Here is a 24,080-nt window from a genome sequence, read left to right as displayed (position 1 = left end):
GTGTGTGTGTGTGTGTGTGTGTGTGTGTTCCGCCCCGTCGATGGGTGCATAGAGTACCTGTCCTCTTCCCTTGGCCGTCGGTGGGACAGGAACACAACCCTCTTTCTACCCTGCTCCCACCCTTCTCACCCCTCTCCCCTCTCAGCTCTCTCCTTTCTCCTGAGTGGATTTTTTTCGGCGCTGTGCACATAGCCCCACCACCCACCCCCCCCCCACCCGCCCCACCCCCCATCCTCTCGGACAGTTTTACTCCACCAGTTCTGCGCTGTGCCGGCCTGGAGAGGAGTAAGGGAGCGGAAAGAGGTGCAAGAAGAGAGGATTTGGTGAACCGAGGAGAGACAGACAGGGGAGAGGGACCATGGCTGCTCTCTCTGCCTTGCTGAAGACCTGGGTTATACTGCAGACCTTGTGCCTGGCTCTGGCCCAAGTGGTGAGTGGACAGGGGCGGTTGAGATCCGTTCTGCTGAGGGCTTTGCTTCTTTATTCTGGGGTCTTGTGAGGATAAGGGCCTCTGGAAAGGGCCAGCGGGATGTGCATGTCTTGGAGGTTATGTTAAGTGCTGTGTGCCGTCTAGGTGCCGGTTAAGCCGATCCAAATTTCACAATTTTATTTTTGTTGTCTGCAGCAGTACGATGAGTACCAAACTTGACACTTGAAAATGCATGCTTGTAAGGAATAAATGAAAAAAACAACAACAAAAAAACACAAGATGAGCTTGAAATGTGTTTGCTGCTGTGGAGACAAAATTAAAGTGGACAATCTTCTGTGGATTATCATCCTTATCGTGTTTGGACTATTATTTCTTCTCAACTGAGGAGCTTCTATGCAATCTGAGGGTTTTGTCTTCACCTGACTTACCTTTTTTCCCGACAAGACTTTTTTGTTCATAAAGTGGAAGAAAAATTCAAAGACTTTTCAGTTTTTCAGGGGCAAAATAAAAAGCCATGACAGAGATGGAAATCATTGAACACACACACGCACACACACACACACACACACACACACACACACACACACTGTGTCCACTGTGTGTGAAAAACTATTCAAACAAACACCTACTTGTAATCTACTGGACTTCTAACAGTTTTCACTCCTATGGATTATTTTTAGTCATTTGTTTTTCATTTTTGAACTTTTTTTTTCTTGAGCACTTTTTAGAATTCAAAGATGGATTATCACCTGATGGAGCGGCTGATCCACTGCCATGATATTCAATAAAGGCTGGGGAGACAGTGATGAGAGAAGGGGGTGAGGTGGCTGGAGTAAACAATGCCAGTCTCATGACCCCTCCTCCCACATTCCTCCTCAGTCCTTTGTTTTTTTACTTCTTCTCTTACTGTACATCGTTATCTTCAATATTATCTCAAAATTTCTCGTGGACACGTCGTAGTAACCTGCGCAGAATGGACCAGAATATGTTGCATATTGTTTTACTATTTCATTTAGAACACTATTCATGCATTATTTACTCTTTCTACATTACTACTTATTTTCAAATCAATACGATATTACATAATCTCAACATTGTATCCAGTGTCTAATTCAATTTGAATGCTTTGGCAACCTTCAGTGTTTGTCAAATCACTGGGTTAATAGATCTACTGTTAGCACATATCATAGTATTTCAATGTAGTGGATTCAAATAATATCAAATATTAGCATTGCTTGATAAAAAATAATTTAAAATTGTCACTACAAGGAAATAAAGAGGATTGAGCTTATTGTAATGTAATGGTGCATTTTCATATTATGACTACATTATCACCTTAATATTCATGTTGCTAAAGGATATTGAGCCTATTAATATTTTTGTGATATATATATATTTTTTGTCAGTCAGCAGTCGAAATTTTATTATCTCTCTGTGTTTCAGAGGGGTCCACCTGGACCTCAGGGCCAGCCCGGCCCACCAGGCCCGTCTGGCACTCCTGGGTCAGATGGCATTGATGTGAGTATTCACACAGGTTTGCCCCACAGGTCGGTCACAAAGACCATCATTGTACCGGAGAAATACCTCGGCCTGTGCTTCTTGTGCACGGCTGGAGTCTTACCAGCAGAGGGCACTGCAAATGAAAACACACTGGCACAAAAGATCTCTGTTCCCAGCAGAGAGTGGGGTCTTTGAGAAGGGGATCCTCAGCTCAGACCTGAATTTGTGTCTCAGTAACGTGATACATTTGAGATATTTTTGTGGTTAACTCTGCACAGGCTTGTATAAACATGTGGCAAACGGAGGCCGCTGGGCCGTTGGAGCAATATACAAACATCATGATTGCAGGAGGGGTTTTGGTTTCAATCCTATGATCCAAAATTAGATGTAATTAAACATAAGATTGGTTAAGCTCAGCTTATACGTTTGAACTACGAACCGCCTTCATCATAGGACTCTCCTACAGCTACAGTATGCACAGCATCAGCCTGCCACCAGAAAGCTTCTGGGTTGTGTTGGTGCTTTAACATCGACCAGTGTTGCTCAGTCCAAATCAAGAGTTCCCATCCTGTTTAGGTCTGTGTGTGTGTGTGTGTGTGTGTGTGTTTTATGTATGCCTACCACATCATGGGCACCATTCTCATACATATCACCACTATATCTCTTGCAGGGAGAAAAGGGACCTCCTGGGCCCCCTGGTCCACCAGTAAGTTTGTACTTCACTGTCTATTGGAATTTATATTTCAAAAATCCATCATTTATGTGTGTGCCCTTGGTTTTGTTTTTGACAATAGCGTGTTTGTTTCAATGTAGGGGCAAAAGGGAGAGCCAGGAGAACCAGGTCCTGATGGAGTGCCAGGAGAGAATGGCATCGATGTAAGTAAACAGACGATGAGGCAGAGTGAAAGAGAGAGACAGCGAGACAGCAGGAGATGAGGAGTGCACGGGAACGTGAGATGGATATGACAATGCATAAGAAATTACCAAAAACAAAACTGCTTCCCAATAGAGACATTCTGAGAGAAATGAGATCTGAAAACAGCCAAATGTGGAAAGAGAGGCAGAAAAAGGAAACTGAGGAAAAAGTGTGAATCTATTCCCGAACTGGTGTGATAGGATTTACTAAAGTGTGAAAGAACTGTCCTTATTTAAGAATACACATTATGAAAAAAATAGCCAAATACATTTTAAAGATTCTGAAAGCCAAAGCACCCAACTAGAGAGACACACACACACACACACACACACACACAAAAGTTTCTAGGCTTAAATCAATAACATTTTCATGAGGCTACTGCGAGCCGCAAATCATGACCACAGGGAATCTTAAAATGTACAGTATTTTAATGTCAAATCAAAGTGAACAAGTAGTGTGACAGTGAAAAATAGCCATGAAGCAGCTGGATGACAAAAAATGTGGAGATGAAAAAAAGTCCCCTGTAGTGCTCCCGTAGAGTATTGTTTTGATGAGCCAGTCCCTGACGTGTTCGGATCCCATGTCAAACTGCCACACGCACGGGGACATGAGCGTGGAGGGATGTATAGATTCATATACATACACATACTGACTGGGGAAGGAGAGCGATGCCAGATTAATAGCATTATTTCTTCAGGAGCTTTCAACATTATCATGAAGTCCTCATCAGCAGCATTGTTTTGCTTGAATAGAAGGAGTAGGATTTTTTTTTTTTTTTTTCAATTCCTGACCTTGCTTTGAAATCCCAACCAATTCAAACTCAGTTGACTCTCAAGGTCCTCGTACTAGATTTTTCCAACCATATCCCACAGCCTTGTTTTGCAACTCGGCAGAACATGTATTTCGAGTGTTTGTTAGACCCCAGCGACACGCAACATGTGTTTTGATGAGAAATGTTAAGTGTAAGAAAAAACAATTTACAATGAAACCCCCTCCGAGTTCCTTTAACTCCTTATACTGTCAGCAGAATATGCGTACAAAATGACATCTTTAAACACATTTAAAAAGCATATCACAAAGTTAATGTTTAGGCTTTCTTTTGTTTTGATGTAACATTAGAACCGTTTTCTAATACTTGAATTAAGTTCTCGTCATTGCGGTGATTTAGCAATTTAAACCTTATTTTCACTGTTTCAGTCATGAAAATGTGCTTTGAATAGGTTTGGGCGATATGGAAAAAAATCTTATCACGATAATTGATTGCTATCTATATATTGACAGAAATAGTGATTTGATTTATATGGTGAAATATATATATATATATATATATATATACAGTATATCACCATATAAATCGAATCACTATTTCTGTCAAGCTTAAACGTTGTGAGATGTGACGATATCTACCATTTAAACAACAGTTAATTTTGGTTTAAATATTATTTATTTTCTGTCAGAAGTTGAACATGACAAATGAACTGAAGAGCTCCACACTACCCAATTCCTCGGCTGTAACTCTACTCCAGCAACATGATTGGTTCGGCACGGTGCTATTTTCATTATCATTGGCTGTTTGTGTTGTCTGTCAAAACATGGATGGAATTATTTATATTGAAGTTATATTGACCGTGTCTCATATTTCTATCGAGGAAAAGTTATTTCGCGATAATTATCTTCATCGTTTTATCGCCCAGTCCTTGGTTTGAATTATGAATTTGTTTTTGAAACTAAATGAAAAGGTGGAAATTATTTCATATTCAATCCACGATCCCTCACTGATTTTACTCAAATCTCATAGTAATTACAAGAATTGAAGAGATAAAGACAGGTAGTTGGGTTTGAAATGCATTGCTAAGTTTCACTTACGGATTTATCTGATAATAAGTGTGATACAGCTTTTCTGAACTCAGACAGTTGGAGGGGAGGAGAATTGTGCGTCAGTGCCTAAAGGTCACATGCTAAAACACACACACACACACACACACACACACACACACACACACACACACACGCACACTTGCATGCATTCCTCAGAGATTTATCCCGTAATCCGCCCTGGAATCTCCATCTCAGATTTGTTTCCTAATTACTTACAAGAACAGTGTCAACTTCGATCAAGTGTCGCAAAGGTGAATTCAAGTCACGTGTAGTCTGTGGGAAGCACAGTGGTAACTGATCATTTCCCCTAAACTTATCTCAGGGTTCTTCCTTTGCTTTTGTTGGACCGCTATACACGTGTCTACTTTATCTGCCTGCCTCCATTTCTTTCTGCCTGTCTCCAGGGTTTGATCGGCGCAAAGGGCGATCGAGGTCCAGTTGGGAGCCCTGGCCCTAAGGCAAGTGTCTAAACCTCCACCAGGAAACATTATTAGAAAGCATCATTATACTGCTACTCTGTTGAAAATCTCTAACTGAAACATTAGCATTTTTCCCCTTGTGGTGGTATTGTGGATGGAATATAACCTTCCTATTTCACAAGGGTCAGTTTTATAAGAATAGTTATTTTCCCTGCATCTTGCTCTATTAATATCGAGCGTGACACTGACCCCTTGCTTGTGAGAGAAGATTATGATATTTGCTCTGTCTCTGAGTAAATTCTTCCGTCAGTGATGAAATACTTTTTCACCTTCTGTACAAAATATTCTATCCTGAGGATATTGTTCTCTTTTAAAAGGTTACCTTTGTAGTTCTATTGATGTTTTCTGTTGTCTGCAGGGTCGACCTGGACCAAGTGGCGAGCCTGGTCCTCCTGTAAGTAAATGGTTTATCATCCTACACATTTTTGCCACTTTAAAGTAGGTATGATGAGAGGATACTGTATATACAGTATATACATATTTTATGAATATCTGATAGAAGAAGTACTCAGATCCTTGACTCAAAGTTAAAATACCAGTGCAGCGATGTAAAAAACACTCCAGTACATACTCCCACTTTGCTAAAATGATTATACAGTACTATCAGAAGTGCTCATTCTGCAGACAATTTACAGTAAGGTAGTTTAATTCAGTAGTTGCCACCCTAGAGGTAGACTCCCTTTAAAAAGGATCACAAGATATATAATGATATGATAAATCAGGCATTCAAGAGGGGAAAAAAAAAAGTTCAGATACACAAAATTGTATTCATAAGCGATGATCCTTCTGAAGCCCGGCCCTGTAGCTCGAACCAGTGTGACGGAGCTTGTATCAAACTGTGTATGCCACGTGACAAATGACGTCCGAGGCCTCAAACTCATTATTCCATTAACCCTAATTCCTCTGATTTTATTTTAAGAACATTTAAAACATTCATTGTTAGGATATTTTAAAAAAAAATGTGTTATTATGCTCTAACTGCTCTCCCCTTGATGGTTGCAACAGTCCCTGCGTTTCACTACTGTGTGTCGCTCTGCCGACATGATTTTTATGAACCAGCATCTAATGACTAACTGACGACCGGCTGAATCAGGGATTGTTTGCAGCCAAATTACCAACATATTGTAATCCAGCTGGTCTCATAAGGCGACCTCCCGAGTCCTTTTCTTTCTTCATGCCTGGCTCCCGGACCAGCTGGGCCCCCTTTTGGGTTAAGTCCACCCACATGGGCATATGTTTTCTACAGCTGACATAAGCCTTATTTCCACGCACGTTCCTTAACAACGAAGAAAACATGCCACCCATGATCTACATGTTGTGTTCATTATCATCATCTAATGCTGCCAGTGCAAAGTAGCCCTCTGTGACACCACTAGGTGGAGCTCTGTGTCTATCTATCACAGCACCCAGAATGGTCAAACATGGAGTCCAGAGTCAGCCCATGCAACACTAGATGTTAAATCCTTTGTTCAGCATAAGCCGCTGTGTAGTGTGGCCCGGACAGGAGATCCTGTCCAGTGGGATGTTCTTCCTTCAACAAGGCTTATACTCTGTTCATAATTAATACCAAGCCAAAGACACAGCAAACATAAACTAATTGCATCCTCCGTATTTGTTCTTCTTGAGCACTGTTTACCCAGCACTCTGACACTGTACGCTCACATTATTGAATTACTCATGCCATTATTAATTGACTTTCGCAAACGTTAATTGATACTCTGACAGATTGGTTCCACTTGTTATTCATTAATTAACCTCTTGTCCATTCCGCTCTCGCAGGGATCAGGCCTTCCAGGACTGTCTGTAAGTAGCTTGTTTGGTATTAATATAGTTACACCATTATCACTTAATGCCTTTACTTTGAGGTGTGGAAATTATTTTGTGGGTTGCTACACGCTGTACTGTGCCTCTCTTGTGTTTCTCTGCCTAGGGCACTCCTGGGCCAATTGGACTTCCAGGTGAAATCGGAGCAACTGGAGCAAAGGTAGGACAGTTTATTAGTCTGCTTTCACGACTAATAAACATGTTACCTGCAATATGCTGCTAGAATATTCACAGTGTCAGTATTATATCTTCACTATCTATCTTTCCTCTGCTGTGCCTAGGGCGTCATGGGACCACCTGGACCTCCAGGACTTTCTGGACCTCCTGGCAAGCCGGTAAATTCCCAATCGGGACTATTCAACCAGGAAGCATCTCATTTATGTTATGTCGTATTTCTCTCTGCTTTGTAATGGAACAACAACGATCCAAGGCTAGGATGCCTTTGGAACACTTGAAATTAAGTGGTTGGAGTGCTACTGGGTCCTACTGTCATAGTATGGGGTTGGACAAAACAACAAGAACATCCTCTGTTCGAACTATACATCAACATAAGGACACTGGATACATTCAAGAACATAAATATTGCGCAAGTACGTCTGATGTCCATATTCTACGATTGAGTGTGACATTAAGAGTTGAAAAATGAAGTAGTCAGTGCTCCGTGGAGGACAACATGGCCCTTATCCTGATTACTTTAACCACAATCTTTGCCATATCCGTGCTGTAAATTCTTGTTGTATTGGCTGATGTATACACTACTGCTAATATATCTCCACTGAGCTAATATCAGCTGATATATTGGCCAAGCAGATTAATTCGTTTAGCTCTAATTGCAATAGACCAAAACGTCATTCACAGAAAGCTGTCGCAGTAAATCATTTCATATCTGTGACTGACGATAGTCTTTTTTCATGGCAACTGGTGAGATCAGCTTAAAAAAAGAGATGGGGAGATAAATGAGCTACCAGCAGCTCACTGGGCTTAATCAGGCATGTAGTTACACCAATCTAATGGAAGTTGACTTATTTTATAGAATGGGGTCACATTGTAAAAGTGAAGTTAAGACAAACTCAACATCAAATCTGCTAATGCCATGCTGACATGTGATCTTTTCTACAGAACAAGAAGCAATTGCCAGTTTTTTTTTATGAACTATATGATAACAAAAATACATATGTACCAGCAGACACGACAGTAAGTGGTGGTGAGATATCACAAACAGTTTTGAGCAGTACACTTTCATGTCTATTTTCCAATGGTGTCGTTCTAAGAAGGGGGAGGGGGGTGTCTTCATTGAGAGTGATGGTCTCAGCCCAGGGGAGTGTATTTGTTTAGCTTTAGTGCCGTCCTAGGGTAAATAAACCCCCATTAGATCATTGGGCTGTCTCTTCCGACTGTTGCAGGAATACATCAGCCCCAGTAGAGATACACTGCACTTTCTTACTCAATCTATAAACAGAGAGAGGGAGAGATGGAGGGACAAATAGCGAAAGAGAGAAAACGAGAGAGAAAACGAGAGTGCTGGCTCATCTCTGGGCAGAAGAGGCAACTGTCACCAGATGACTTTCTTCACCCATCCGTCTATTTATCTGTCGATGTGTCTTTCCAGGGTCCTCCAGGGAAGTTCATCGGAGGGGAGGAGGGCAGTGCAGACTTCCAGGTAAGATCTAATGACTTCTCCTTTCTTGCAAAGTGGCTTTCAAATTTCATAATCCACATATCTCCCTCTCTCGAAAACAGTGTCCTCTTAACTGTCCAGCAGGACCAAAAGGCCCTCAGGGACTGCAGGGTGTCAAGGTGAGTAGTTTGCAATTTCTATGTAGGAATAATCACATTGTTTAAGTACCAATGCTTATATTATATTACAAAATTGTTAGGACAACATGCTGACTTGTTGTTGCCCTCTAGGGACACAAAGGACGTGCTGGTGTTCTGGGAGAGCCTGGCAGCATTGGAAAACTGGTAAGCTGCGCAATTCCTGCTGTAGAGAAACCCCAATGCAGTCAAACACCCATACTTGTAGATGTTGTACAGTTTTGCACACTCGCCCACCATTCAGGACCAGCAGAGGCTAGGATTAGCTCTAATGAAGCCCCCCGAGGCACATGACTGGCACTAATCTGGCTGTGATTAGTCAGGCCTGGCCCTGCAGACAGCAGCCAGATGAAAGGGGCGCTGAAGATCCAGGTACATAGAGGGGAGGATGAGAGAGTCAGGGTTCACGCAGCCCTCTCACCTTGCTGTATTAAGCAGAGCTAATGAGCACACGGTGGGCTCCAAGGGAGCGGCTAGCCAAGCCCCAGGAATTAGCCTCTGATCTCCCCACACAGGGAGTCTTCTGGCAGTGCTTAGACGCTCTAAACAGTCAGTGCACAAAGTATCTTAGAAGACCTGCCCTGCCTCAAAGCTGCTCTACGGTGCCGCTGTCTCTTTTCTTCATTTTGAAAACAGTCCAGTATGCACAAGCTGTTTACATCCCCACTGGCTGTTACCATCTATGAAAAATGTGCTGTTGCTGTACATTACTGATGACTCTGTGATGCCAAAGACTCAGTAGACTATTGAGAAGGATCAGAATCACATTCATCTCTAGAATGTAGAAATGCAAAAGTAGACCAACTCCGCCCGTTTGAGGACCAACGTGTTGGTTTTGGTGGATTTTACGGGCCTTATTTGGACAGAAATGACGTCATCAATGATGGTCAACCCATAAGAATTAGTTCAAAATGTCTTTTGGTTAACAGAGCCAGGATGCAATTACCTTAGCTTAGCTTAGTTTAGCTTATCTTAGTTTAGTTAAGCATAGTGTAAAGATTCCAACCCTTCTCTCCAATTCAAAAGTATGCCCTCAAAACTAATACAAACATATATTCATGAACAGGAATTTAAAAAAACTGAAATTGTAGTTACTCAGGGAGTTATGTAACTTGTCATTTTTAAAGGGCAATTAAAGACCTGTAGCGATGACGGTAGGCACATTCTCAAACTTTGTCTTGAACCAAGTCAACTGTTCTGCCACAGTATATTGTAACAAAACCGTCTCCAGCTCCTCACTCAAAGACATGATGTTCTATTAGTTAAATAAATCTCAGCAAGGAACAGATTCAGTGTTTTTCCCAAAATGTCAAACTGTTTCTACAATAACACAGATAAACCATTCAAGCTTTAACATAACCACTTGAAAATGGTTATTTGACTAATTGTAAGTTATTCTTAAGTATTTTTTTGTGCAGTGCGGTTATACACCAACATCACGGAGATATCAAAAGCAACCGATAACCATCACAGACTGGTACCAGTAGGATTGCATCTCCAGCTCAGAGTTTCTGGGGTTTAACTGTGTAGGCATACACACACTCTCCCAGACAAAACAACTAAACAAAATAAGACCTCCTATGAGTTTATGCAAATGTTTCGAATGTGCCATGATTGGTAGCTACAGAGAGCAGCTCAGAATGAGAATAACTAATCAGCCTCCTCTTTTTATCGTCTCCACCAGGGCCTCAAGGGAGAAGTGGGCATCTCTGGGGAACAGGGCATCCCAGGACCTTCGGTACGTTGAGAAGTGAACTCATAGTCTCCTAGCAGAGTTAGAAATAAAGGCCAATGTTGTATTGTTTTTTTTAATCTTCAAATCACAGGACCCAGTGTTCTAACATGTTTAAGGTGGTCATGGTCAAGGTCTCTCACCCTGCTGTTCTGTGCTTCTTTGTAAGGGACCGATGGGTCTGCGGGGTTATCCAGGAATGATGGGTCCTAAAGGAGAAGCAGTGAGTACTGCATTCCTTTTTTTTTCCAAATCACATGTAATTTTTTTTTTGTCCTCTTTCTCTCTGGATGCAAGGCTGTTCTCATTCTCAGATGAGCACCAATAAGGAGGCACAGCCAAACCTGTGCCCACTATACAAACATCATCCATTAGCTGCAATGGGGACATATGGAAATGATGCTAACACAAATCTCTCCCCTCCCTCTAATGAGTTGGGGTTGTCTGGGTCCACGGTGCCTCCATCTGTAGTTAATGACCCACTGTAGCCATCCGTCTCACTGTTAACATTAGCTGCGTTAGCCAAGTTAGCACCCGGCTTAGTGCCAAGGCAAGAGTGGCTGGCTCTCAGTGTCGTTCCCATTAGTGAAGTGAGTTAAGTGCTCATTAGCCCTTCATCATAAGTAATCGTAGGTTACCTCAACTTAGCATCCTCCCTGATCTGTAGTGAATGATGGCACTTTTTTCATTTTCCCATAGGGGCCTCGTGGTTACAAGGGCATCAACGGACCTGTAGGAATTCCCGGGCCTCCTGTAAGAACACACACACACCGCACACACATTGACTTGACTAATAATGGAAAAAACAGGTTCCTCCAGTGCACTTAGACTCTCTTTGTTGTATGCAGGGTGAGGAGGGACCTCAGGGACCACCCGGTGAGGCAGGAGACAAGGGAGACAAAGTAGGTGGTTCTCCAACTGTTGTCCCTTTAAGTTTATTGCCAAAACAGTGCACGAAAAAAAACCTAACTCACACTCATTTGCCTATCATCCGCAGGGCAGCCGCGGTATCCAGGGCCCACAGGGCGCAGTCGGCAAAAAGGGAGAGAATGTGAGTGATCACACTTTTATTTGTGTGCTACCCAGTTGTGTTCGGAGAGCATGCCGAATAAAGTCCACTGACTCATCTGTCTGGGTTTTCAGGGTCTGCCGGGTATTGATGGAAAAGATGGCACACCTGGTACTCCTGGAATCAAGGTAGGGGTTGCCAGCCGTGATAATAATGAGTAACTTCAATCTCAGTAAAAGATGGCAATTCATTCTTCTTCTGTTCTCTTTCCTGCAGGGCGGCCCTGGCCAGGCTGGCATGCCTGGTCCTCCTGGTCCTCAGGGGGCAGCGGTGAGTGATCCTTTATTGTAGTGCTTGGGGGGTTTCTTTTTGTCTGAGGATTGTTCAGCAATGCCACTAAAGGCACATGCAAATAAGGCCGTCTGTAGATACTTATTGTCGACTCAGACCACGTAAGTGCAGAGTCTTTTCTCCTCCTCAATTCAACTAAGCCAGAACACAGACAGACAGAGGAAACAAAGCAGCCTGTACGTTTGAGTATCTTTTGTTTCTTGGGCACTCATCCAGGTTACAACAGTGACCCTGTGGCCCAAACTCTTTTAGAATTTTAAGCACCCTGAAAAAGCATTCTCCCTCTCACTGCGAGTGATTTATCACATTCATACGGGTGTGTGTATACTCGCGTGCATGTGTTTTTTTGTGCGTGTCATTCTGACTAAGGGGTAATGGAGCATGAGATGCACACTTATCTGTGTGGTCATTGCAGTGACACTCAAACACCATAACGTCACCTGCTCTATGCCCTACTGTCCATCTACCATCACACACACACACACACACACACACACACACACACACACAAAATCACTGCAGGGAAACCTGATACCAGCCGGTGTATGGCTGACACAGTAATGTAGCCTGTTGTCATTATTATTAATATAATACAGTAAATATTTTTTTATTCTGGAATCAGCTTTATTACAATCCTCTCTTTTTTAAATTTAAATTAACTTACTGTGCTTTATCAGCACCATTAGGCCCAATCAAAATGACTCCACCATAATTCCAATAATACATTTTCAAATGTAAAATATCATTTAAATTAAGGCTTACCTGAATATTTGATGGTTATTATTTACACATAGATTTACATCCAATTTTCCAAAAATATGTGCATCCAGATTATACAGTATGTCCAGCCAGTCAATTTTAATCAATGGCTTTCAATCCTAGTCCAGAGCAGTAGTCTAAACCCTGAAAGAAAGAAAAGTTAGCTATTGTCTGGTTTTGAAATGATGTCTATGTACACATTATGAATTTTGAAAAGTTCTCTCACATCATATCTTCTATACTGGTCCTCAGAGGTTGCAGCTGGCAAGTGTTTTATTTTTGTGCACTGCGAATATGAACGCATTTTCACGCCTGACCCGATTATCTTTTCTGAGATGCAGTTCATAAACATTATCGCCCGTCGGCGGTTGCCAAACGTAACAAATAGCTGCATTTCACTCTAAATCTGTGAGGTGCAAAGGCTCGCAAGCAAGCAACGCAGACAGGCAGGCCGAGAGATGCATTGCCCCAAGCTAAGATGGAGAGAGCTGCACTGCAAGCTAACACATCAACGTCTCAAAATGACTGTTATTTGCAGACATTTAATTCACAGACACCAAAAGTTTACCTGACTGTTGTTCTCGCAATTCACCCGTGTAGAGTTTTTATTTTTCCTCTCCTCGGGCTCTGAAGGAAAGGCCTGCTTCATCTTTTTATCAAAGTTGTCAACACATGCTTTGACTGATGCTGCATTCAGACATTGGCACTGAAGTCTGGACATTTTGCTCAACCTCTCCGGTGGGGTGAGAACGCAATTGTTGCATTTTCCTGCCAGCCCCCTCGTAACATTTCTGGAGAATGTCAGCGAGCCCATGTGAGAATACAGCAGGAGAATCTCTGAAGGATTCACATTGAGCATTGCCTCCTGCTACACTATCCAGACGCCACAAAATGTGTCTGACTTGGATAATCTCCAGCTTTGTGTGCACAGCAAACCTCTTCCAGAGCTCATGTCTGAAACCAGCTTGAGGGGGAAACGGGCAGGGCCTTGCATAATTTGTGGGGCCCTAGACAACTTGCGTAGTGAGTGTATAAGAAGAGCCGGCTCTGACAATGTGGGTTTCACCTTTGCTTCAGCCAGGATGCACAAGATATAGATGTAACTTTGATTTCCTCTTATCTTAGTCCTGTGTTTTCTCTCTGTAGGGGTTGCCTGGAAGTCCTGGGACTAAAGGTGGACCTGGAGCAAAGGCAAGCCTTACCTTCTAATCTTACATTATGTTTTTTTACTGGTTTTCACATCTTAATTGAAACATTCACCTTCTCTTAACACGACTCTCCTTGTCAGGGTGAGTCTGGACCTCGAGGTCATGTCGGCATGCCTGGTGCCTCTGGACCTCTGGTGAGCATATGCTGTACACAAAATATGGCCTTTTCAACTAATGATTGCTTCCATATTGTGCAGAAGGGTGAATACTTGTATTCTTGCATTCTCATAGGGTGAACCTGGTGTTCCTGGTGAAGCCGGCATGGAGGGAGTACCTGGGCCCAAGGTACAAATCCAGAATTATAACATTAATACACTAACAGCCGCCGCTTTAAACCCCATTTACTCACCTTCTGCTGACTTGTGCAGGGTGACAGAGGCCAGCGGGGACCGGTCGGGCCACAGGGAGTCGTCGGCAAGCCTGTAAGTTGCATTGTGTCTTTGTCTTTCTGTGTATGCTCAAACCATCTTAAGCTGATTTTGGGATGCGCCTCTAATACTATTTCTGTTACGTCCTAACAGGGGAGCAAAGGAGAGAGAGGGTCCATCGGTGTCCCAGGGGCTCAGGGCCTTAGTGGAACCAAGGGAGACAAGGTCAGTGTGTGTGCGTGCGTGTGGGCTGCTTTGTGAGACATTTCCAACATTGCCGATATTTGAACAGGCATCATAATTATTCAGTTACACCGACTTGTCCGTTGGGGGCAGTGTTTATCCATGAGTAAAAGCCCAACATAAGTCGAGAGTAAATCAGTGAATGAGGCAAACAATAGAGATTACAAACAAAAAACAATCAGCCCCAAAACCAGTTACCTGTCTTCATGTTATAGCTGATCGTGGTTCATTGCAATCGAACCATCCTCATCTTCCTCACTTTGTGGTCTCTGGTGTCACTGGCTTCAACCAACATGTAGGATATTAAAATGTACATTCGACCACATTTATTAATTTATTTACATGTCTTCATACCATCTTCCTCTCCAGGGCTTCCAGGGAAAAGCCGGGTCAAAGGGAGACATTGTGAGTTGCAGCTTTGCTCTTTTAAACTGGATCGTCCGAAGCCTCATTTATCTTATACACCTGCTTCATGCTGAGAACATTTTTTATTCTAAAGTCATCCCTCTCCCTCGACGCTCTTCATCTTTTCCTCTCTGTCACTTTCTAGGGTGACCCTGGCGTTGAGGGATTGGCCGGCGAGAAAGGTGAAAAGGTAAAATTCATTACAGCACAAACCGAAGCCCTCTCAAACTTTTTGTTGTCGAGAACCACGGAAAAGTAAGAGATTTAAACATTTGGTCTTAAAGGTAGCAGAGCACAGTGATATATAACAGCAAAAGTTATCACCACACAGACGTTAAGAAGAGGAAGTCTGCTTTTGAATTTGCATACAAATCCCTGTAATAATCCAGATGGCGAATGAGCTATTTACAAGACAGTGAAGCAATGATGCATGTTGGCTCTTTCTTAGACATTCTTTTACAATATTCATTCTTGAATTATTGCTCAATGAGTGTCTCTGAGGCAGAAATGATGGATGGGAGTGATGAAAGTCTGTCTGTCTGTCTCTGCCGTGACAGGGTCTGTCTGGTGAACCCGGGCCCAAAGGACAGGTGAGGATCGAACCGTGTGGACTGTTCTCTGATGATGCCAGATCTGTTCTTCCGTCCTGTATTTGTTTCAGTCTTTCTTTTTACTTTTACCATCGTCTCTTGTCATTAGTCTCTACATTTACTAAATTCATCCTTTTCTTAATGTGCTTCGCCTCACAGCAAGGAATTAGGGGTGACGGCGGACACAACGGACCCACCGGAGACCCTGGTAAGCCAGGAGACCAGGGACCACCAGGGCTTCCTGGTCCTAGGGGACTCAATGGAGAGCGAGGAGTACCTGGCATGCCTGGCATTCAGGGATCATCTGTAAGTCCAGGTTACTCTTGGTCACAACATGTTTGATGCAAGCTCTTTATGGCAGTCTATTTGTGATGCTCAGTCTCCTCTTCCTCCCTCCAGGGGCGCGATGCATCAGACCAGCATATAATCGAGGTGGTGTTGAAGATGTTGCAGGGTGAGCGTCTAGACCGGAATATGCACCTTTGATGTCCACAGGGGAGATTAGATTAGCTCATTTCCCGAAACTGCTCTCATCTCCTGAGCAATCAGTTGCCCATCATCAGAGGTAATTGAATCAAACCGATGGTTCTGTCTCCTGGGTTACAGAGAGGCTAGCAGCGGTGGCGGTGAGCGCCAAGAGGGCTGTGCTCGGTGGTGCAGGTGTAATGGGACCTCCCGGGCCCCCTGGGCCTCCGGGTGCACCTGGCTCTCAGGGGCCACATGGCTTGCCTGGCGCCCGGGGCATTCCTGGCATGATTGGAGCACATGGACAAATTGGAAACACGGGGCTTAAAGGTTAACACCGACAGTATGGTTTAATAATTTTACATATGATGACTACACAGTAGAAAGAAAGAGTCTTTCTGATGCCTTTATGTGTTTTACAGGAAAGAGGGGGGCAAAGGGCGATAGAGGAGATCCTGGTAAACCTCACCCAGGACAACCAGGACCTCCTGGAATACAAGGTAAGAGCTGAAGCCTCCCACAGCCTGGATGGAAATCTGTATCATCTAAGCACTTAACGAAATTAAAAAGACAGCCTACATATGTAAAGGTTAAGAAGGGGAGGGGCACAGAAAGAAAGTGAAGGACTTGACATTACTGTGCCTTCCACAGGAGAGTCTGCTCAAAGACATTTTAAAAGCATCATTAACTATAGTCATTTAACAGATGCTCTTGAATTTGCATGTAATAGGTTTGGAAAAGCAGTATTCAAACTGTGAAAAAACACTCCCAAAATCCCCTGTGCACGCAGGCACACACACATACAGTACACACATGTGGTTAAAGTGAGGAAAGGGGTTTCAAGACCTCCACACGCTCCATCCACAGGTCCTCCTGGTGTGGATGGTGTGGCTCGGGACGGCAGGCCTGGCGAGAGAGGACCCCAGGGATCAGCTGGAGAGGCTGGTCACCCCGGGAAGGCGGGCGCGCCGGGTCTCCCAGGCTTCTGCGAGGCAGCGATGTGTCTGGCCGCGTCGGCATACACCTCCCCGAGACTACAGGAGGCGGGAAGGATCAAGGGACCCAATGTTTAGAGACCTGTCTCTCCATCAGCAGCTCACAAACATCACCTGGGAGAGAGGAGGAGAGGGACAGAGGAAGAAGAGAAGGAGAGAGACGACTCCTCTCGGTCGGACAACATCAAGAAAGAGGGGTGGGGGACAATAACAGTGACTGGATGCATAGCGACCCCTCCTGAAACTCCCAACGTTAAGTATTTGGCTGGTGGGACATACTCTGATCTTAATCCCCTACACCACCATGACAGCAGCAGCTCATAGCCACCCACATCATTTTGAATTCACTAGTGTTTTGGATGATCCAAATATTCCAGCCCTGTTTCGGCAGTGACAGAGGAACAGCTTTATATTCCATCTCCTTTTCTCCCATCTGAGCTGAGGGGAGCTGGAAACCAAGCATGGTGAAAGATGCTTCTTTTTTACACCAAGGTCACTTTAAATGGTTTTTATACATGCAATATTTTGTTTTTGACGTTTAAATGCCCCGTCTGTCTCGCAACATCACCCCCGATGCCTTGAAAGTGTACAAAAATAAATGATTGAAGCCTAATATCACACTCAGTACTGTATTGTAAAATGTAGTATTTTCATCTGACAGCTTGAGTGATTTACCTCATGTGTACATTGCCCCCCCCCCCCCAATCCCCGCTTTCATACCCAAGTCTCATTTTAAAAACTAACGACTAGCTTTATCTCTTCCTCTTGTTGCCTGGCAACAGCATATCCCGATGGGCACTCCCCATCTCCCACAATGCAGTGCTGTAAATCTTTGTAAATGTGTGTTGATTATTATGTAGAGAAAAAGGAATGGCTTTCGATATGCACCAACAAAAATCCTGTGTTAATGAATTCAGTGAGTAATAAAAAGTTCCTGCAGAAATAATGACTTTTCCTCGAAACAAATCAGTTACCAGTCCGGATGTGCTTCCTATGCCACTGCCAAACTTTCCACAGGGTGTCAGCGAGTTGATGAATGATTTATTTTCATCAACAAAAACTATTTATTGTTCTTTATATAATCATCATCTGTAAAGAAGTTATTTTTTTCTTCTGGCTGTTCAGGTAAACCCAAACCAATAAAAAGGAACGTTTTCTAAAATCCAATGTTTTTCTGTATCTTGTGGGGAATGGAAATGAGTGTCTTTGCTCTGACTTACCTCCTTCAGCTCCTTTTCATGCATGTAAATAAACGGCCATGCTTCCGAAGCGGCAAATGCTCAGCTTTTGTCGACATTATTGCGGCGCCAAAGGCAACGCTTTCAACCAACCTGATGAGACTATTAAGTATTATTGCTCAAATGAACACTGAAAAGAAAAAGAAAAAAAAACACACTTGCACGTTTCTGCTTTCAAAATTCAGTTTTTTTGTTTCTCAAATGTTTCATTAAACAACATACGCACAAGTAAGTATGACAGTAAAGCAACAGATGCGCAGGTAGAGTTGACGGCTACACAGAAAGACTGCTGAACCGGCACAAGGAGTCAGTGGACACTTTGGCCAGATCCTCTGTTTGAAGAGACATGTGTTATGGGGGAGTCAATCAATCAACCATGAAGAGGCAAGGATGACCAAAAAGGGACTCGAAAGATCACATAATGATACAGACTGACTCCAAAGAGACACAAATCAACCATAAAGAAACAAAAAATTACATAAAACAATACAAAGAGGCAAAGCAACTAAGTAACTTAAGTCTGAATGTGGAGGGGTGCATGCTCTGTGCCCAGGGGCCCATTGTCTCTTTAACTGTCAGAGGATGAACAACAGCCTCTCAATGGTGTTTGATACATTACACAGATTGACAATGGTCACAACAAGCCGCCTTGAAAAAGCGTCATCCACTTTTTACATTGATTATTTCTCGTGGGTTGGCTTCTGAAAGAAACCACGGCTCGCAGTTTAAACTGAAACTTGAACAACAGTAGAAATATTAATGACATATTCAAAATACAGCACCATTTAAACAACACAAAAGCAGTTTTCCATGCTTTTCCAAACATTTCCTTTATCGTTGTGTGTGGTTGTCGGGGGTTCTGCTGGCCACACTAAATGTGTTGCATTACAGTACCTGGGGTGAATGGGCTCAAATACTGCTCCCGTTTTCTTAAATAAGTGCCTGGTGAAGCTGACAGATGTGATTAAAGCTACTTTGGAATACAAAATGAGAAGAGATGCTTTATAATGGCTCCTCTTCCACAAAGACTGGGATTAGAATGAACAAAATGCATTAGAACAAAATAATTACAAAAGCCAATATGCAAGGCAATTTTCTCCCATAAATAATTTGTCTTTTACTGAACAGATTATTCCCTTTTGAAAGCTTAAAGACCGTAGAAAAATATCCCTGTGGCATTTTTAGTTTGTTGCCGTATAACCATTGACAATGAAAAATGAGTGTTTAGCCATGCGTATGCCTTTTATTAAATCCTTGGATAAAAGTATCAAAAGCCACCATATATATATATAAATATAAATATATACAAAACAGTCAAAGAGGATGGAATGGAAGTTTGTGACTTCTGTTTCTAAAAAATGAAAAACCTTTCTAGGGATATTCTCAAAAAGTCAAATTTGCAAATATGTATCACACCTCAGGCACTGAGACAGAATATGAAATTAAATGAAGGGGATACTATCCAAATGGGATTCGGTGACAAAGGAACAAAGATATGAGAGGAGGAAGCGAAGTGCTACAATAATTGTGTGTATTCTCTTCCTACTGATTTAGGGGGAAAAAAGAGGCCAGAATTAATCAAGGAGAAGAAAAAAGAGATTGAGATTCTTGTCACCTCCCTTGGGTTGTTTGGAAATGTACAAAAGGAGTGAAACAGAGTGAGAAAATAAGAGGCAGTAATAAAGCAATGAATTGGCTTTCACAAGAAAATAGACGACGCAATAAAAATGTGCTGCTGGTGTATCGTGGCAGACCTCAGTTCCACTGGGTCCTTTAGAAGGAAATAAAGGACTTTTGCTCAGAACTACAGTGTAGAAAATCTGTGTGTGTGAGCTTATACAACTCAACAACAATGGCTGGTCCTTTATTTCATCGAATACAATAACTTCGGATCATGATCTTTGGCATTTCGTCTTATCTGTAGTCTCTTTGCTTCAGTTCCCCCTGCCCCTCTACTCCTTCACCTCTACCAGGGGCCCTTCATGGGTGGGCCCTTGGGGGTGTACTCTACTTGATGGCTCATGCAGTCGCCAGGATTACACCGGCCATCCTTTCCCTTTGAACCAGGATGACCAGGACTTCCTGGGATTCCAGGAACACCCTGCTGGCCAACAGGACCTGGGGATCCCATCTTACCATAGCCAGGTGGCCCTGGGACACCTGGAGGAAAAAGAGGAAAAAGAGGGAATGTCATAATTGTGCCACTGTCGCTGCTTTGGTTGTTATCACTAAAGAGGCAAACAATTCAAATAATATAATTTTTTTGGGTTGAGAATTTGCTGAGGAGATCGATATACCTCTTACACAAGTGTTTTTTCCATAGATAACAGTCTTTGACATGGTGAAATATGACTAGAATGACTTAAGATCTACTTGACATTTTTACCCTTGGGGTTTGGACGGATTAAATTACCAAGAAAAAGTGTGGGATGACCAAAGAGTTTAAAGTGAGTACACAGCATTAACTAAACATGATGTTCATATTGCACCTGCATTGGAGCATGCAGGAAAATTAAAATCCTATATCATTTCATGTGAGCCTGGTTGCTTTTTCAACCACAAAAAAAATCTGTGTGAATTGCAGTTGCCAATTTGCTAATTTAGCAAATGCTATCTGAACTTTGATATAATAAAGGCTTTCAGATGTCGATTTGGTTGATAACACGCCTGGTTATTTTTATCTAAGACAGTTAAGCAATGGTGGAGAATAACTTACATCAGGCGGGCAATTTACAAATCAACAACAAGACGAACTTTTTAAGAAATTAGCATAATTTATGTGTTACAATGTTAGCAAAGGGTGGCGCATCAGATGCATTTTCCATGCCTGTGCAAATGTAAAGGCCCTAAAAACATATGAGAGAATAGGATTCACTCTAACTGAAATTATAATTCAGATGTTTCAATGTTTCAACTCGAAGTTGAAATAGAAAACTTTTCGGCTTATACTTGTCACTAAGATGTTGAAACTGCACAGTGTAATGGTGAAACTGCTGGCATTGAGTTAGCCATGATGCTAACGCTGCCCTCAGTTAACGCTAGCAGCATCGTAACATAATTGTGATTGGCCCCAATGCAAATATTTTTTCTTGGGACCTTTTTGGGACGCATACACACGCACGGACATACGGAACCACAGCAGACAAACATCCAAAACAGCTGAAGCTTCATTAACATATTAACACAAAGTTATCTTATGTGGGCTACGTTAATAGAACAAATAAAAATACAGCAACTCATGTAGGCCTTAGCAGTATGAATGAAAGCACGACACCTGATGACACAATCACTTCATTAATTCAGTCAGTCGAGTTATCACAAATGAAAAGGAGCAAGGTCATTGGACAAACAAATTGCCATTTCCCCAACGAGCCTTCTTTCGTAAATTTTCAGAAGAAAATGAGTGTCCTACCGCTCTGATTGAATTTAATTATATGATATGAACATGGTATTTGTGGAGGTGAGCGTGGTTCTTGCACTCAGCTGTAGGAGAGAGCGGTGAGGAGCCGGCGCAGCGGGAGCGGCATGATTGGCTTAGCTGCGGTGAGTTGGCTAATCATGCTCTCCCTTTTAGCGGCTGGACAGAAGACACACAACTGAGCACAGCAGCAGCAACGTGTAGAGTTTGACCTGCACTGCTCAGGGCACAGGAATTAAAGGTGACTAATTTTGAGTTTAGTGTGTGTCAAAGGGGGGCTGCACGGTGGTGTAGTGGTTAGCACTTTCGCCTCACAGCAAGAAGGTTCAGGGTTTGAATCCCGGTTCAAACCAACCAGGGCCTTTCTGTGTGGAGTTTGCATGTTCTCTCCGGGTTCTCCAGCTTCCTCCCACAGTCCAAAGACATGCAGAATGGGGTAAGGTTAATTGGAGACTCTAAATTGAACGTAGGTGCGAATGTGAGAGTGAATGGTTGTCCGTCTCTGTATGTGGCCCTGCGATAGGCTGGCGACAGTTGAGCCTCTCGCCCAATGTTAGCTGGGATTGGCTCCAGGCCCCCCGATAAAGCGGTAGACGATGGATGGATGGATGGATGGATGTGTGTCAAAGAATAAAGTGCTCATCCCCTGTCCAGACTGTGCGTGTGCTTTGTGCCGAGGGAACTCATTGAGGAAGTGACACGCGTAACAGTATTATTTAAAAATTCTTACCGTCATGGGCCCCTGTAAGCCTATGGGCCCTGGTGCTTGACACCGGTTGCACCGTTACTAGTTATGCCATTGGCTATAGGAGCCAGAATACAAAGTATGAGCTTCAGTGTACATACTTCTTCCTTCTCCTCTGTTATCTCCAAATTGGTGTTGACAACTTCCTCAGCAGCTCTGAGGAAAAGTCCCTACGTCCTTACCGCCATCTTACCACTGCAGCGGCTTTACGACAGTCATCAAATAATTATAGCACCCGGAACCACTAGGGGCACGGAAGTTGTCTGCTACCTCTTTAAGAATAAAGAAACTATAACTTTCTTTTTAGAAGCATTCAGTGAAATGTGCAAAATGCAATGCACAGCAAACAGCTGTCCCATATGACTGATGAGAAGCTCAAACCAAATGGCTGCCACTATACCAATGGACCAGTGGGGTACATACCTGGTGCTCCTGGAGGTCCTACATCCCCCATCTCTCCAATACCCTTATCTCCTTTTTCTCCATGCGGTCCTCTGGGTCCTACAGAGAGTCACACATTTTAGCCACATGACAGTTACAAAGTTTTCACTATCACTAGACGCCACACTAATGGGGCTATGAGTGCAAGGCTCACCTGGGGGTCCTTGGGATCCTGTTCGGCCTTGTCTGCCGATCTGTCCTGGATTGCCGGGTGCGCCTTGGGACCCGGGACTACCCGGAGTCCCGTCTTTCCCTGGGGGTCCAGGCCGACCCGGGGATGACACCATCTCTACTGGCATCTGCATGCGAGACATGTAGTAGCCCATTCTCTCTGGGGAGAGGAAATATGCAAAGATAAACAACATTTTTCTCAGTTTTCAGAGCCGTGGTGTTCCAGAGGAAAAAAAGTGAAAACAATTATTTCAAAGAGAGATACATATCTGAAGATAAAACATCGCTCCAGGTTTGACATTGTGGCGCGAAGCACAATATAGATTCAGAAAACAATACCAGAGATAAGCACGTTCTTACCATCGAAGATCTTGATGACCTGCTGGCGGATGAAGTTTTTGATTTCATCATAATTGACTACAGCCTGGGAAAGGACAGAGGGGGAAAAAGGAGAAAAACAATAAGGCAAACATTAATCACAGTAGATACTCAGAAGATTCATTATTTACAGGAGCAGATGGAGCCAGTGAGCGCCTCTGGCTACTATACTGATTGAGCTAATTAAAAGTAAAAATCGAGCTACTGTGCTGAAAGTGTAACGAAACAGTATCTCACATCATTTCCTGGTGAACCTTGAGGTCCAGGGAGCCCGGGGGTCCCCTCTGAGCCGGGGCTCCCTCTCTCCCCTCTGGGTCCAACTGGGCCAATCATGGGCTGTGCATCCTTGGAGTGGTACCCCCCACCACCAGGAGGCCCCGGTCTGCCTCTCTCCCCTGCAGGACCCTTCTGGCCTGGGGCCCCTGGCTCACCCTGGGAAACGGCCACACAGAGATAGTGGATAAAAGCAAATGTTGCTAATACTGCCATACTATCTTCTTTTAGAGACTGGCTAAAAATGGATAGTTATTCATTATTTGCACATTATCAGCAATTTAAGGTATTTATCGCATGTTAAAACTCACTATTATGCACTGACTTTGAAGCAATTATGTTTTATTGATGGCATTTCACCTTAATTTCAAGAAATGGTACAACATTTTGAGAAATTAGCTAATTTAAGGGTTAGATGAGAGGGCTAATTTTGACACGCACAGGAAGAT

The 24,080-nt window shown here is 43.1% G+C and overlaps 2 protein-coding genes across 3 annotated transcripts in view; one reads left to right on the top strand and one right to left on the bottom strand.

Annotated features, from left to right (window-relative positions):
* The first annotated feature begins 240 nt into the window (after positions 1-240).
* On the top strand, positions 241-18,134 carry col9a2 (procollagen, type IX, alpha 2). The gene is made up of 32 exons (XM_035620616.2): positions 241-430; positions 1,874-1,948; positions 2,601-2,636; positions 2,744-2,806; positions 5,129-5,182; positions 5,562-5,597; positions 6,983-7,006; positions 7,134-7,187; positions 7,309-7,362; positions 8,637-8,687; positions 8,768-8,824; positions 8,936-8,989; positions 10,527-10,580; positions 10,744-10,797; positions 11,274-11,327; positions 11,423-11,476; positions 11,572-11,625; positions 11,718-11,771; positions 11,860-11,913; positions 13,840-13,884; positions 13,982-14,035; positions 14,133-14,186; positions 14,270-14,323; positions 14,423-14,494; positions 14,882-14,917; positions 15,063-15,107; positions 15,475-15,507; positions 15,667-15,813; positions 15,907-15,961; positions 16,114-16,302; positions 16,395-16,472; positions 16,840-18,134. The coding sequence occupies exons 1-32, from the start codon at positions 359-361 to the stop codon at positions 17,043-17,045; spliced, it is 2,076 nt and encodes a 691-aa protein (XP_035476509.2). The 5' UTR covers positions 241-358; the 3' UTR covers positions 17,046-18,134.
* Positions 18,135-18,374: 240 nt separating this feature from the next.
* Positions 18,375-24,080, bottom strand: part of col16a1 (collagen, type XVI, alpha 1) — a 67,375-nt gene continuing 61,669 nt past the window's right edge. For both annotated transcript variants that reach the window (XM_047330059.1, XM_047330060.1), the window contains 5 exons: positions 23,596-23,790; positions 23,341-23,404; positions 22,964-23,140; positions 22,792-22,869; positions 18,375-20,365 (listed from right to left, as the gene is read on the bottom strand). In XM_047330059.1, the coding sequence (XP_047186015.1) occupies positions 20,172-20,365; positions 22,792-22,869; positions 22,964-23,140; positions 23,341-23,404; positions 23,596-23,790 (708 nt within the window). In that variant the 3' untranslated portion in view covers positions 18,375-20,171. The remainder of the gene's footprint in view (positions 20,366-22,791; positions 22,870-22,963; positions 23,141-23,340; positions 23,405-23,595; positions 23,791-24,080) is intronic.

Source organism: Scophthalmus maximus, chromosome 22 (genome assembly GCF_022379125.1).
Source record: "Scophthalmus maximus strain ysfricsl-2021 chromosome 22, ASM2237912v1, whole genome shotgun sequence".
Classification (NCBI taxonomy): Eukaryota; Metazoa; Chordata; class Actinopteri; order Pleuronectiformes; family Scophthalmidae; genus Scophthalmus; species Scophthalmus maximus.
The sequence above is the reverse complement of the archived record's forward strand: the minus strand, read 5'-3'. Positions and strand labels throughout refer to the sequence as shown.